We start from the raw sequence: 16,593 nt of genomic DNA, 5'->3' as shown, positions 1-16,593 counted from the left end.
TTTACAAGACGCTTTATTCACATACGACCTCTTTTGTTATACGTCAGACTTTTGGCACGCACTGTGATTTCCAATAGGAACTGACAACTGTCGGTGGGGTGTCCAACAATGTTGACATAATCCACTTTTTCTGTTAAAATTACGCAATGAGTAGTTTCCATAATACCCTGACTCACATCAATAAAGAGAATACGAAAACCAACGTTCTCGTAGGTTTGAGAATATCACAAATTTATACGAATAGAAATATTCGTACTTATGTCTTTAATACCTTTGATGGAATAATTATATTAATAATCATAATCATAATAATCATAATCATAACAAAACTAATAATACTACTACTAATAATAATAATAATAGTGATGTTCCATAAAAGCTCCTGTAACGCTGTTCACACGATTGAAAGTCCAAGGTAAACGTGCTTGCAAAATTGTTAAGATGGTAGGGAACTACCCCATTGTGTCAATTTTCCGCTATTACCGCTGTATTGACTTCACACTCGTGCGTGACAAAATCCAGTTCACGGCTAATGGAGGAAATTCCTCATTGTAAAGTTGAAGGTATATAAACAGATCGCTAGTATGCTTAATATATAATCTATACAGAGTCTGATGGTTGTGTGCATTTTATATGTAAAAAGAAAGTAGTCGAAGAAGGAACTGCTGCACCAGTTGTTAGTTGTATAACGTGTATATTGTGAGGATCTGAAATCAGTTATCAGTACAGAGATTAGTATACGTTAAGGGGTTTCATACTGACATTTCACTATGTATGAACTGCAGTGCGTAGTGCAATAAAATTACGTCCTTATATGAATGAAATGTTATACCAGCATATCACATAACCAATATTTGGATCTCATTGTGTCTTTAACTACCACACTATACAAGACAGTATAGCTGATACATATCAAGGCAAGTTAAAAAAATAAAACAAATTGGTAGAAATCATATAAATTGTGCCATTAAAATTTACCGACGTCTTTTGATTTTTTGTTTTTCTTATAATTCAGACATGTTAAAGGAACATACTTACATCGTCAGCTATGTAGGGGAACTATAACGTGGTTCTCTCTTGGAAATGATTAACTATTATTTTATCACAGGTTGTAACAACTCTTACTTTTAAATACTTATTTACTCTCTTAAAATGATAGACTGAAGAATTCAGTCTTCTTTGAGACTGAAATTTTTTTCAGTGTTATACACTGAGTTTAGACTGAGAAACACTCTACTTAGACTGTATTATCAGTTACACCGTTCAGTCGCTGTTTTGGACTGACTGTATTAACCAATCAGCTAATCACATGTGGCATGGCATCTTACCATTTTCAGTCTCTGTATTCCACTGAAAAATGTATCCAATCAGAGAACAGAAATGCGCCTACGTCATCCGAAAACTTGCAAATACGCCGCACAAAAAACAAGTGACAACGAGCGCTACAACTTGTGTACATATATACTACTATATTCTTCGCTTAGCCAGGTACTCGCTGTACTGTACGTACGCACGCCGTACACACAGCTAGGCATGAACGAGACAGACGTCCGTATGTCTAAGCTAGAGTAAAGGTTATAAATTAGCAATGGCTGAGTCTTTAAGAACTTTTCTTACAAATAAAGGTTTCCACGAAGAAGTGATAACAGTGTTCGAGGGAAAGGTATGTATGTTTTTCGTTGTTTTCCAATTAATACAGAATAAAAGCTTGGCAGTTCGTAACGTTAGTTATTCTAGGCTTGTGCGCGAGGTAGGCCTAGCTAGGCTGTACTATAGCAAATAGGGCCTAGGCTGTTGTTATAATTGGTGGGGCCTATTAACACGATCGTCTGGCGAATAAGCACGCCGGTCCTGCATATGTACCCGATCGTCGGGCAAATCAGCCCGCCTGTCCTGCATATGTACCCGATCGTCGGGCGAATAAGCACGCTTGTCCTGCAATATGTACTCGATCGTCCCAAAATGAATCTAGCCTAGGCTAGGTTAACCTCATAACAAATACTTGGACATAATAAAGCTCAAGAAATTGCAAAACAAAGTACTATTATGCATAGATTGTAAGCACCCTTAATTATTTGAAAAATGTAGTGACTGCTACAGCCATTACAGCATGAAGCTATCACGGTACCAGATCGTCGGGCAAATTAGCCCGCCTGTCCTGCATATGTACCCGATCGTCGGGCGAATAAGCACGCTTGTCCTGCAATATGTACTCGATCGTCCCAAAATGAATCTAGCCTAGGCTAGGTTAACCTCATAACAAATACTTGGACATAATAAAGCTCAAGAAATTGCAAAACAAAGTACTATTATGCATAGATTGTAAGCACCCTTAATTATTTGAAAAATGTAGTGACTGCTACAGCCATTACAGCATGAAGCTATCACGGTACCAGATCGTCGGGCAAATTAGCCCGCCTGTCCTGCATATGAACCCAATCGTCGGGCGAATAAGCACGCTTGTCAGGACTGCAATATGAACTCGATCGTCCCAAATGAATCTAGGCTTGGTTAACCTCATAACAAATACTTGAACATAATAATGCTCAAGAAATTGCAAAACACTGTACTATTATGCATAGATTGTAAGCACCCTTAATTATTTGAAAAAATGTAGTGACTGCTACAGCCATTACAGCATGAAGCTAACACGATTCTGTTAAACCATTACCATTGTATTTAAATCATGTGGAAACTGGAAAAGAATTGGTATGCTTTTGTTATTTTATTAAACATATAGTGGGCCATCAGTCTTTATTATAAGATTTTACAATAATACTACCATTCACTAATCTTATGAAATCAGTTTCTTTTACAAGCAGATAGACATATTAGTGAAATCAGTAGGCTAAAATGTAAATCGTATTCCTTGTTCACTGGTTTTCTATGCTGATGTAATGGAATCAGGAGATGTCATGAACAATTTATCCTTAAAAAGAGAAATTTCTGAAAACAACTAACAACAAACCTTGCTTGGTAACCATGTACCTGCCAAAATCAACATGATAACCCATAAATGTTAGGTTGAATCTGAATCCACCTTCACATAACACATCTCACTCGCCATGGATGACATATTGCTGCCTATCGTGAATTGATATATCTCCTTTGTACAATGCCAGTCATGTTCTTGTTTCTCCATTCTCTCCTAAATATTATTCTAGTCTAGTCTCTCTACCTCTCAACATATCTTTTTTTTAAGAATGTTTTGATTTATACCATATTGCTTGTCCTTTATCACATTTATTTTTTTCTTCATCAAACAGGAGGACACAGATATTGAGAGCGCAGCACAGGGCAGACAAGGACAATATTGGCAGCCTTTCATCCTCTCTCTCGGACCAGAATTGAACCCCAAACAATTCTTCATTGTGGCAGAAAAACTGGCCATTCCAACAGGGACAGAGGCGTAGAACATACATTTAACATAGACTATGCTCCCCATTTACAACACTAGTTTTGTGAGTTCCATGCTTCCATGGTGTATGGAATTTTGCAACCAACAGAAGTGAAGTCTCTCGTCCGTATCCTTGCCACATCTATAAGGGCAGCCAGCATGGAGTTACTTCAAGGAGTGAATGTTACTTTTTTATTGCTCTGTAGTCCGGAACCACGTGTGTCAGCATGGAGTAGGTTTAAAAGGGTGTGAAGACCTGCGCAAAAAGAACGTCTAATGCCGGTAATCTGACCTAGTTTCGAATGAGGTGTAACAGAAGTGTTAGACACTGCAATCGATCCCAGAAAATACAAACACAGCTTGCTACCGTCGGTAATTAGACACTAGTGTACAGTCAATTCATACAGCTCCGGTCAATACCCACAGTACAGTGTATAAACGATACAGCGATGAACATCTCAGGTCCAGCTAAAGATATCAAGGTATCACGTTTCATTACTGTCTGTCTTTTTTAGCGACACGAACAAACATCACTAGCAAGCAACAGAAAGTTAACTTTTTCAGATGGCTGCATGCTGTTTGGGACAAGTCTTCAATGCCTTTAAGGAGTAACTAACACATACCCTAAAACGTTAAATTGATTACCCAGAGTTTACAAACAGTTTTATATGAATAGGGAGGGCTCCAGAAATAAATATTTAATTGATTTTTGGTTTTTAAAAATGTTTTTTAATGATACTGATCTAATTATGAATGTAATTAAACAAACACCTAGTTGCCAAAAAAACTTTGTTGTATGATTTTTCGAGCATGTTATTTTAATGTTTACTTTAATGTTCCTACATTTCACTGCACTCACTATGTTGAAGGTTTATTTAATTAAGCAATTAATTAAGCTAATATTAGTTATTGTGCACAATATTCCATAATTTGTTCCATGAAAAGCAAGTAACCTGATTATTATAAAGTCAGTAACTGTAGAAAATTCCATTTGAGAATATCCTTTCCTCATTATTCCCCCCCCCCCCATTTTTTTAAAATTTTAGTGATGTGATGAGTCAAAACTGTTTTCAATTTTTTAGTCGACTCTCGGGTGACATTTCTTTTTCAGCTAGAGGCCGACATTAAAGGATTCACGTGAGATAATTTATAAAACTTTAAAATTTGATTGAAATCCCAATCAAAATCACTATATATGATTACTATCAGAAAGTTAAGAAATAATTGAGGGTGGTATAATAGTCACATGTACTGTTTTTGCATACAAATTTGCTTTATATGAATGCCATATCATGAAATCGTGAATGCAGTATATAATAATTCATGTTTATCTAATAGCCATTATGAAGTTTGTGCCATTCTGTCAACTGCTTGCTTGTAACATTTTGTTTTGTGTGTGCTGGATAATGACTTTCAGCAATCTATATCATTGAAACACAAAGTATTAAATGTTCACCGCACTGATATATAGTTTGACCATTCCTAATATTTTATAAATAACCTGCTGAAAATTTGTCATATGTTTTCCCCATTTTGAAATCATTCTAAGAAAATTGTTGCTACTATACATTAATGATTCACAACTGGAAAAAAGGCAATGTACCAGATCCATTGTACTATCGTCGTGTTTCCATCATATCCCTTTTGTAAAGGCAGGATCGTATAGTTACTATATCCTTTACCGTGGAAAATTTAAAGTTCAGTGAGTTCGGGAGATGGGATCAGCTGGGTATATAACGACTCAATTTACAGCTGTGTTGTCAATGAATTCCAGGGTATTACCACCTGGTGGTGACATACAAAGAATTTAAAGTGCTTTCTGTTACAGTGGTGTTGCCAGACATTTGAATCTTGGTTGGTGATATGTCTATTTGTGAATTCCTTCTCGGGGGAGGGGTTCCCCAGGCCACCCATTGGCGACACCACTGATCTGTTCTCAGCTCACCTAATCCTTTCCAAAAAAAATTAAAGAACATTTTAGATGGCCCAATTCAAGCAGAAATTTGAAAGATTAATATTGAACTGAAAATATGTCACTGTTATGTAAAGTATCTTTATAATTTGAACGTTTGTTGCAAAGATAACATGTTTTGTTGAACATCCCTCAGAATATTGTAGTTTTGATTTCTGTTCTTTTTTTAATATGATAACAAAAGTTATATAAGAATATATAAGTGGGTTAGTGGGAATAAAATTACTGTTCGGTGGATATTGACAATTATATTTCTTGATGGAATACCATTTTTAATGTACTTTGTGTGTGACTGTCACAATGATTTTCTGGTCTTTATAGCCTAACATGATTGGATGTGAAGGCGAAGTCACTCCATGAAGTAGTACCTTTCAGTAAATTCCCTTGCATTAACAGATCATTGAATGTTGTCTTGATGACCTTAACTGCATCTTTATTGAAGAATTCCAGCACTTAGCCAACACGGAGGATCTATAGAAAAGCTTGTTCAATCCAGAATTTGCAGTTTATAAAATTGACAGTATAGCTGTGATGTGTAATAATTCAGTCGAAAGGACCAACTGTTCAGTCTGATATCAGTCTAATAGACTGAAAGTATTCAATCTAATTAAGACTGGTGCTGCAATAAATCAGTCTAAACTGCTGACTGTTCAGTCTAAAGTGGTTTGATTTTCAGTCTATTAGACTGAAGAGTATTTAGTCTAATTAAGACTGACCTTCAGTCTTTACATTTCAGACTGGAATTCAGTCTAAGTAGTCTGATCCCTTATCCCATCCATCATTAGACTGAAATTTCAGTCGATTAGACTGAAATTTCAGTCTCTCATTTTAAGAGAGTACTTAAATGTTATGCAATGCGATGGAATTAAGGAGTATGACTGTAACTTAAGATAATGCAATAATTTTTTCATAGTTTCATTATATGTACTTTTAGATTGATATCTAAAATCAATACAATGTTTACCATTGTGTTACTATATGGTAATGTACACTATCATATATGTGTCATGTATAAGCATATACTTGTTGCAATAATAGCACTGAGATAATTTATAGTGCCACTATATGTATCTTAAAAAAACATGTACCGTTGTCTGTAAAAATACATTCCGGCAGTGACGGCGCCAAAGGGAGGGTGGGGACATTGAATCAACCTTACCTCCAATTTCTTTATTTTGGTAATATTAGGCTAACGCCCCCTGGTTTCCCACATGAGCTTTGAGGTACATTCCAATGAAACTAGAATCTCTGGAATGTATTTCTTTGCTTAAAGCAGCTTTTTGCGATTTAATCCTACATGTGTTCCTACATGTAGATAAAGATTGAATAACATATCGTGAAAGTGGTTTGGTACAACACTATCAACGCTTACTCCTCGTAAATGACTGTTGTAACTTATTACAGCTGTCATGAAAATGATTTGCATATTGAATGTTTTTGTATAATTTGTTTGTTTGTATGCTATGCAATGCATGGATGTAGCAGATAATTGAGTGAGTAGTTAAGGAAGTCATTTAGATAAAGGCTGAATAACGTACCGTGAAAGTGTTTGAATACAACAGTATCAATACTTCCTCCTCCTTTTTTTATGATCGCTGAAACTAAAAGAGTAATCTTCTAATGATTTGTTTCGGTCGGTACACACCAGTGATTTTTTATTGCACGTCTCACTTTAAACAGACGCCAAACGCAAAGTTATACATGTTTATTGGCCTTAAAGTTTGAAATAATGTCCAAATAATTTACATGGAAATATGAAGAGCAACTTCCATAGAAAAATATATCCATACCTCATAATGCCTTTTAAGAAGGGTAGCATTGAGGATGTAAATCGCTGTAGATTCTTACTGTCTAATTTTTGTACATAGTTTGTATATATGGTTCACTTAGTCACAGTCGGTTCTTTCCCAGTGGTAACACACCCAAAAACACATGAACAAAGGGAACGTCACCTGTAGCATTAGATAAATACTATAAACCATATTTGTTATGTTGAGATATCTTCGTGAAACATCCCTTAACAACCGCAAGCTTATATGCATTGAGTCATTAAGAAATAACTTTTCTCGATAATTTAGACAAAAACAATGAACAACTGTCCTATTTCTTACCATTTTATTCCTACATCCTCTTATACTCTTTATCTTCAGGCTATTACTTACTTTACCAAAGACTTTTTAACTGTCAAATTTGTTTTGTTCTTACTCTCATCTTGTGGTGAGAATATCCTATACGTTTAATTTGAACTCGCAACATCGTCTGTCTTTATTTAATGGTTGATATTCCGATTGCTATACTCTAACAATGTTTAAGGTAAACATTATTAAGAAAAGAAAAAAAAAGAAAGAAAGAAAAAGTAAAGAAGACATAAACATAAATTGTTTCTTCATCGACAGAGGGATTTAAGCAATAATATCCCAAATAAACTGTAAAATCATGCACATCTAAGAAAGAAAAAAAAACCTAACATGATTTAAACATATATCTATGCACATGATAAAATAGTTAGATGATACTACGTCTTAAATGGGATGATCTCTGAGCAGACCTCCAACAACAACAACAACGAATAATAGCCTTGATATCACCATAGCTTCTCTAGCTCTGGTCAGATATGTTTCCAAACATACACAGCTAAATGTATATGTTGCAAACTCTATCGCGGTCAACCCTTTGAAACATGTAATGGTGTTGCCAGTTGCTCAATCCTAGTTTCCACTTAAATAAAGAAGGGGTTAGTGATGGCGGGATGATTTATTGGGATGTTAATATTATCGTTATATTATCTTTCGCTTATTTCATCCTGCAATTTGAAACCATAATTTTTAAAACAGGAACTTTTTCTGGTGATATATAGTTCAATAGTGAAAATGAAAGAGGAAGATAACTGAAATGATTTTTTTTGGATGTTCGTTTTCATTCGTTGCTATGTAGTAAGGGAATCGTGTTAAAATTGTATCACTCAGATTCAACGTGCATGGCCAGCACAGGACACAACATACACAATCTTGTAATGTTATATTATTGCTTGCGCGGAATTTCATACCATATTATTGTTATGGAAAAGTTGGTCAGGCTTTAGCTGTTTACCTTCATTTTCTGTTTTGCAGTAGAATTTAGATTCCCCATGGGTCAAAAAAACATCGATCCCTATTGCCTATTAACCTTGAAGCAATTTATTAAGTAGAATAATGAATTAAAATGTCTAACATTTCGATCATACAATCATATCTTTCAGACTGAATCAACTTCAAAATTCCCTGCCTCAGCATCTCTAACGTTATTAAACTTTCATACATATTGTTTGTGTTTTATGTTTTTTTTTTGAGCAGATAAAGCAGGTTGTGATAAGAGTTTTTTTCCTCTCATCCCTAAACGTGGTGTACTGGGCTGACATATATTTCTGCAACGAAACTGGTACAAAAATTGCTGGCCACCTCACACCCCTTGAGGTATTGCACTGAGAGTTGGCCGGTTCTTAGACATCATGGGTCGGGGTTGGTTACAAAAGGGTGGCGGCATAAAATGGGGTGGACAAACCTTTTTTCGTAAGGTCACAAAGTAATGATAGGGTCAAAGGACAAATGTCAAATAACAAGAAAACAGCATTTTTGCATAATGGCAATAAACGACAATATATTTAAAACCTTCAAATTAGTGTAGGATATCAGTATGCAAGATTACAGTGCAGTAATGAATGTAAACTCCAATGACCACATGATCAAATGAGGTCAAGGTCCAACATCGTTCAATATGTGTGACAAATTCTTTTGCAAACGACTGCTAGACCATTAAGTTGATATGTATCTGGGTATGGCGCAACCCAGAAAAATGACAGTTACCTATACTCCACACACAAGAAGGATAACACATACACAACATATATTATTAGCATAAACTAAATCGAAAATGTCAAAGGTCACGTGATCAATAGAGTGAAAGGTCAAACTTGCGCACTGACCTAACTTGAGTGATTCACTTATTTCAAGTTTCAAGTCAAGGGTATTCCGGTAACTAAAGTTCATTGCTTCACAAAATTCCTGGGAATTCAAATTTAGAAGAAAAAAATTCAAGTTGTAAAATGACAAACGATTAAACAGTTAAAAGTGTCTTAAGAGGAAGTAATTACTGTAGTGACCTCATTGTTTGAATGACTGTTTATGTGTTTTCTTTTATAACCGAATTTTAGACTAACTCTGGCAGTAAGCAGGTAGAAATTTTGATTGGTATATATTTTGATAAAAGTAAAATTCGAATCCATTGTGTTGTTGGTTGATATTTATAATACCCTTTTTCTTTTTAATTCCTTGACGATGTCAAATTTAAAACAATGTAATGAGTTATTTTTTCATGCGTTGTCGTATAGATCGATTCGTGAGTCTTTCTTAACTTCACGTATTGACTTAAAATATACATAGCCAGGTCTGTCATGTTTTATCAATTGGTCGGTGGATTTTCCAAACGCCATTTACGCATGTCTGTATTTTATTTTTCGCTTTGAATGCATCAAATATATTTGAGGTTAAGAAAACTCACACAGTGACGTTAATGTTCACTCTTCCTCTTCGAAGTTTTGGTTTGAGGTCAAAAGTCGATTATAGAGTATTATACCGTTTTCGGCTAATTTCAGGTATATATATATATATATATACATAAAGTATAAAGTCTGTTCAAAGTATCTCTTTCGAGATCCGGCTTTAGGAATCACAAATGATTTTCGAGTTGGATAGCATCATGTTTGATCTCTAGAGTAGGGCAAAATATGTCACCAAAAACAGAACTAGTATTGTTCGATATAGGTGACAAACGCCTACAGTGGAATTACGATCTTCCTTACCGGTTTCGAACCTCTGGACATACAATCAGCGTCCATAGCCTAGTGGTTAGGGTGTCCGCGTACAGAGCGGGAGGCCCGTGGTTCGAATCCCGGTGGAGGCTGAAAGTTTTTTCACTGTTCTTGATTTTCCAACTCATTACGATTTTCATTTATATATATATATATATATATATATATATATATATATATATATTAGTAAAAAAGTAGCAAGGGATTTATAATACGCGGACATAACCAAATGGTTAAATTTTGTGAACATACATATAATAAAACATGCAATATCTATAACTTTTAACCTATATATTGGAATTAATAAGTATGTTTACTGTAAAATGTTTTTGAAATACGTTCGTTACACTGAAAAAATAGATATTTCCTCACTTTGTTTCGTGAAGGGAGCACTCGTTGCAAGATTTCAGATGCAAAACTCTCCTGGCTAAAAGCCAACTTCCAGGGTCATCAAAACAATTGCTTCCATTAATGGTGGAAAACCAACACATTTTACCATTTTCAATTGTTAACAACAATGCATTCCTGACAGAATTACTTTATTTCGTCGAATTCCTTTGAAAATAGAATCAGGAATGAAGACAAAGAGGATGGTGTAAAGATCCTATGGATCGGTGAGAACATGTCATGTGTAAATCAAGATGATCCTGGTGACCATCTGTTTAGACTTCAGTTGCCCCTTTGGATTGACAAGTGTACAATTTTTAACAGAAACCTCTGCAATGATTCCTTCGTTTTCGTCCAGTAACTTTGCAACTACAGAACTTGGCACCTGTTGATAGGAAGAATGAACCTATATTGATTGATGGATCCTGAAGCGCAAAATTGAATCTACGGTATACCACTTAATAACATTAGAAAAACCAAGTAGCGGTTTCATTCCACGCTGCTGTCAAAACCTTTCAGTAGATATTTGATCCACTTTGACAAAGTGGTTCGATACTAATCAAGTAGGATCATGTTACATGAAATATATTTTTCATGTAATGCACAAGATATGATTCATAGGGGAATCGTGTGTACTTTGTCACATTTCTTACCCATGCAGGAATCGTGTGAATTCACATTTATCTCATATAAGGGAATCCTGTGTACTCACATTTTTTCCCATTCAGGAATCCTGTGTATTCACATTTATCTCCTATAAGGAAATAGCGTGAAGTCACATTTCTTTCCCATATAAGAATCCTGTGTGCTTACATTTTTTACCCATGCAGGAATCCTGTGTATTCACATTTATCTCCTATAAGGGAATAGCGTGAAGTCACATTTCTTTCACATACAGGAATCCTGTGTACTTACATTTTTTACCCACGCAGGAATCGTGTGCATTCACTTTAATCTCCTATAAGGGAATCCTGTGTTCTCACATTTCTTTCCCATGCAGGAGTGTATTCACATTTATTTCCCATAAGGGAATCGTGTGTACTCAGTCACTTTCCTTTCCCACTCAGGAATCGTGTGCATTCACATTTATCTCCTATAAGGGAATCCTGTGTTCTCACATTTCTTTCCCATGCAGGAATCGTGTGTATTCATATTTATCTCCCATAAGGGAATCGTGTGTACTCAGTCACATTCCTTTCCCACGCAGGAATCGTGTGCATTCACACTTATCTCCTATAAGGGAACCCTGTGTACTCACATTTGCTTCCCATGCGGAAGTGACGTATTGTTGAAAATCAATCGATCTCTTTTCTGTAAAGTAAAAAGGAAAAGAATTTATCAAATTAACTATGTTCTGGTATTCGACAATGTACGCCAACAATATCAGTCATAAATATGGAATATTCAAATTAAACTTGAACCCTGGCAATTTGTAATAGAAAGATAGGTAGCTTGGAACCGGCGTTGGTAGTTGTTAAGATGATAATACCAGTTTAAAGATACACGTATATGTTTCACGCAGCAGTAATAGTTTTGTTAACATAACTTGATTTCTCTAGTATTTCTTCTGCCTAGTTTTTTTTTTTCATGGAACGCCTGTTTTGTGTTCTACTGCATGAGGCTATGATAAAAGTGCTTGCGCATCACGTCACAACCATGTTGTTGAACTTCTCGTGCAACACTGCAACTAGATATCCTGAGCAATGTGTATATGTTGGATATCTCCTGAATAATTTTCATATGTCTCCTTTACATACAGGGAGAGCGCTCGAGGAAACATCATGTGTTAGTGACTCACTGGAGAAGTGTAGTAGGACCACATATCGAAAACTTCAAGCGAAAAAAAAGCAATCAATCAATCAATCAATTGGTGAAATAGTTTGTTTTCGAAAAATAACACGAAAACGTAACATATACCAAATTTACGAATCTGAGATGTTTTACGTTTTGTGGTCCAATTGATAAGACCACAGAACGTTAATCGGAAGATTGCCTAATTGAATTGAATTACAATTTAATATCTATTGTCTGCACAATCATGGGGCACATGAATTTGTTGCTAGGCAACCATAATCTTTTTCAATATAACTATTAAGGTACCTCGCTCTGTTATCATTCACTCTTGTTTAAAGTAGTCGTGTGCTCACTCCAGGCCCGTTTCCGAAGCGGGTGGGGGTTCGAGGGTTTTTGCCCCAATCCACCCCTCCCCTCGGGCAGACCTGTGGTTCGCTTTCGGGGTAAAAAGTTACGTTTTGGAGGTGGAGAGCTTTGTGGAATAGTTTTATTGGGGCGGGGGGGGGGGGAGGGGTGATGTGGGCGACTGTCAGATTTGTTTTCCTATAGGATAGAAGTATTTATTTTTTCTGGTATGGATTCATTGGGCAGTGTGTACTGAGAAATGATGGTGACACCTGTTAAGTTACCGATAAATGATACAGCCACTCACTTATGTCTCTGCGTTTAATTTACCGGAGCAAGGTGAGTATATAGACTTCAAAATGCAGTGAACCGATCATTACCCTAAATGAACAGCGGCACACTAAAACTGGATAGACCTACGCCTAGCACTGTTTCCACTTGGCCATGTGACTTCGGAAATAAATGGTGATGTAGGGTCATAGCCAGCAGGTGTCCGTAACCTCACCCCCCCCCCCCTTCCCCCTGGTAAAAAGTTTGTTATTATAATGATGAGTAAATGTCTATCACCATCCCCTCTAAAAAGGAAAAAAAGATGAAGGCCAAGCAGTATGGACCACCAGGGTACTGGGGCTGACGTTATTGTCTGGAGTATATAAAACTATAGAAACACATTTGATATATTAAAGTTTATCAGCCGAAGAAAATCCATGGCGAATTAAAAATTTACGACTGTTGTTGAGGTCTCATCTTCTTAACAGAGGTCTGTGTCGCAGTGACTTGCAAATTCACGTCTTCCAACGTATTAATCTTGATAACTCGAACTTGTAACAGGCCTGATAAACTTTGTAGTTTTCATTTCACTCATGTTAAATGACACTTGAATAAATTAATTATAGGACTTTGTAAAGGGACTCGTTAACAGGAAATGAAATTGAACAGTACAAATTGTTACGATGTAATATCGATTAAAGCTTAACTCACCTCCTTTGTAAATCGGACAAAAACTTACAGACAGATCGCAAACAGACGCAAGAAAGGGGAGAATAAACCCAGTCTTTTCATTTTTCACGTAGCCTGTTACAGTAAGTACCTCGACGGATCTGGCTAATTTTAAAAAAGAAAAGAAAAAAAGAGTAAAAACAGGTTGAGAATCGTCATATTACGATTTTCTGAAGCTATAAAAGTTTCTCAGAACCATGGCATTCTATACGAGTCGGCACTTTTGGAACGTACCATTTCAAAAATGGGCAGCATTTCATATAGTTTTCTACAATGTTGAAACCCTGAGTGACAACTATGCATGATAAAATATCTGAAACGCCTTCATATATTAAATGTTAATGTAAGTATTGTTGGTTCACGTTTTGATGTACAGACATTGATCAAGTTGTTAACATTTGTAATTGGCATAGTGTAACCAAACCCCTGTAGACATAACATGATAATGTAAACCACAGTAACACAAACCACATATGTAAACAACAACAAATCTCTTGAACACGGTATGCAGCTTTGCTTTTAGTCATTGACATCAGCAGACAGAGTGTGCTTCCTTGCCGCAACGTAAAATACATTAAACTTTGTATGATGACGTCAGACTGTTGTCTTGGATCAATTACGTACCTTAAGATTATTATTGTGATTGTATCCTTGTTTAGCACGGAACTGTTTGATATCCAGTTATACATGAACAAAACATATGCGTACATCCCAGTAAAAGTGCGCGCACAGTATACATGATAAGAACTGCTTGTACTTTACAAATGTCAGATAAAAGCGAATCAGTATATAACAATTTTATCCATCTAAATGAACGCTCCGCTATTTTGTATATTGCACTGCCGTCGCGCTGTGCAGTTGTTCTTTGTTATATGCCAGGAGGACAATTTATATTCTGCATTTATTTAAGGATATGTTAATGTTAGAAGATGCTCAGCTGAAATGTAGGCCAGTTTTGTCTCTAAATAGGCGAACAAAACCCACCTGGTGTGAAATACATTGTCTTGATATATGCTTTAACTAAAATAGTGAAATAGTGTAACATATAATTTCAAACATACTGAACAGGAGATCGGCATGTACGTGTTCAACTGATTTGTACCGAGGAGGGTTTGGCCACAAAGTGATATTAGTAAGCATTCCTGTAAGTCAAAGGTAGAAAAGAAGAAACAAAAATATAATAAGTACATATTATGTTATCAAGTATATGTAGTGCTGATTAATTTAAACCTACCGACCTACCGACCTACCGAAATATCGAGTTATCGAGCTATCGAGCTATCGATAAGTCTCCTCCCTCTATCCTTGTATACTTGCACGGTATCATCAGAATTAGATCACATTTAGGTTTCAATTAGGTTATAAGTCAGCAAATATGTTAGATAAATACTTAAACAGAACTAATCCGAAAACTCATCAAGTTAAATTATTTTAAAAGTGAGCATTTGTTGCCAACATTCCATGAACCGTGTGGGGTGTTTTTCGAAAACCTAATATTTAACGTGGCAGAATGATTTTGTTGATGAACCAAAAACTCCTGATTCATAACTTTAATATATCGCGTTTTAAATATAATGGACAATACCTTTGTGTCGACGAAAATTAAGTACCCAGTGGGTATAACAAACTGAAAGTGATTATTGTATATCTTTTGTTGCATCGATAGTACTTACGGATAAGTAACTCGGAAGTGCCAAAGCGCAAAGAATCTTAAGTAATCGTGAATGGCTGAACTTAAACATAAAGAGGCGATTTGCGAGTAATGGGAACAAAAATACAAAAAAAATGTTTGCACTTACCTGAATAACTAAATAAACACTTTTCGTCATATGTTTCACTTCTCACCGATGTTCCTACCCAACAGCCAACAATCACAATTAATAACCATGAAGCCATCGTACCACGTCTGGTCACACTGTAGTTACAACGCAATCGAACAGTCGCCATCAGCCAAAAGACTAAGACAATTACAGCAAATGCGGTCAGCGTGAATGATTCCTTGGTCTATAATGAATTGCATATTTGATTTTACTCATGACTTAAACACAGTCACGTAAATGTTAGCTAAATACCTTTATTGAAAAGCGAAAGAGGAAGCAATTTTCTCAGCAAACGATATTTATGCAAACCATAAATATATTTTTAATTGAGTCGCAGCCGATAAAGTAAATGTAACATAAGGGATGCGAAAGAGGAAGCAAAATCTCAAATAAACAACCCAAATATTCGATCAATGTCTTGCCCATAGTGACGGAAATATGCGAAAGCATGGAATTTCCTGACTTCTAAGAACATACAAATATTACATTGATAAATTGTCTGAAAGTCCCTGCAAGAACTTTGTTGTAATATCATCCATTTTTAAGCCAACCACTACTTGCAAGTTGTATCCTCTTTCGTTTTCACAGATCTTACTCAAAATAAGACCTTTGTCTAGTCTGATATTGAACTGGATATGTTCGAGATTGAAAAGAAAATCAACCATTATACATGACGCCCGACTGCCTTGCCAGCGTTGTATTTATTTTTCGCTCTATTTCATCTATAATACATATTTCTGTAATGATACGTTTCACTGCAGTCGGAAATCGAAAGGGAATGGAGGAGGTCGTTGTTTTACAAAGTTCCTACATTTTAAATTATGTCTTCCATGAGATTCAGTGAAAACAGTGTCACTAGCATATATCAATTGCGAAACCTATCTGACATATCACTTTTTGTATGAAGAAAGACTAAGAAGTGTATGTTGACTTGATAATGTAGCGTTATCTCATGTTAATCTTGCATTTTGAAGAGAAACTCCTTAAGTGATCGATAAGTGTTATATTAATTGACATGACATTACGAAATACA

General features: G+C 35.8%; 1 protein-coding gene across 1 annotated transcript; it reads right to left on the bottom strand.

Annotated features, from left to right (window-relative positions):
* Window positions 1-8,977: 8,977 nt before the first annotated feature.
* On the bottom strand, window positions 8,978-15,776 carry LOC139983079 (uncharacterized). The gene is made up of 5 exons (XM_071996420.1): window positions 15,540-15,776; window positions 14,802-14,882; window positions 13,723-13,845; window positions 11,861-11,913; window positions 8,978-10,987 (listed from the first exon to the last, which is right to left on the bottom strand). The coding sequence occupies exons 1-5, from the start codon at window positions 15,685-15,687 to the stop codon at window positions 10,841-10,843; spliced, it is 552 nt and encodes a 183-aa protein (XP_071852521.1). The 5' UTR covers window positions 15,688-15,776; the 3' UTR covers window positions 8,978-10,840.
* Window positions 15,777-16,593: the final 817 nt, after the last annotated feature.

This window comes from Apostichopus japonicus, chromosome 16, assembly GCF_037975245.1.
Source record: "Apostichopus japonicus isolate 1M-3 chromosome 16, ASM3797524v1, whole genome shotgun sequence".
Lineage (NCBI taxonomy): Eukaryota > Metazoa > Echinodermata > Holothuroidea > Aspidochirotida > Stichopodidae > Apostichopus > Apostichopus japonicus.
The sequence above is the reverse complement of the archived record's forward strand: the minus strand, read 5'-3'. Positions and strand labels throughout refer to the sequence as shown.

Coding starts and splice junctions, on each gene's coding strand:
- LOC139983079 (XM_071996420.1), bottom strand. CDS start 15,687: ATGGCGACTGTTCGATTGCGTTGTAACTACAGTGTGACCAGACGTGGT. Junction 14,883..15,539: donor GTGTTTATTTAGTTATTCAG/GTAAGTGCAAAC, acceptor TTTGACTTACAG/GAATGCTTACTAATATCACT. Junction 10,988..11,860: donor CTTCCGCATGGGAAGCAAAT/GTGAGTACACAG, acceptor TCCTATCAACAG/GTGCCAAGTTCTGTAGTTGC.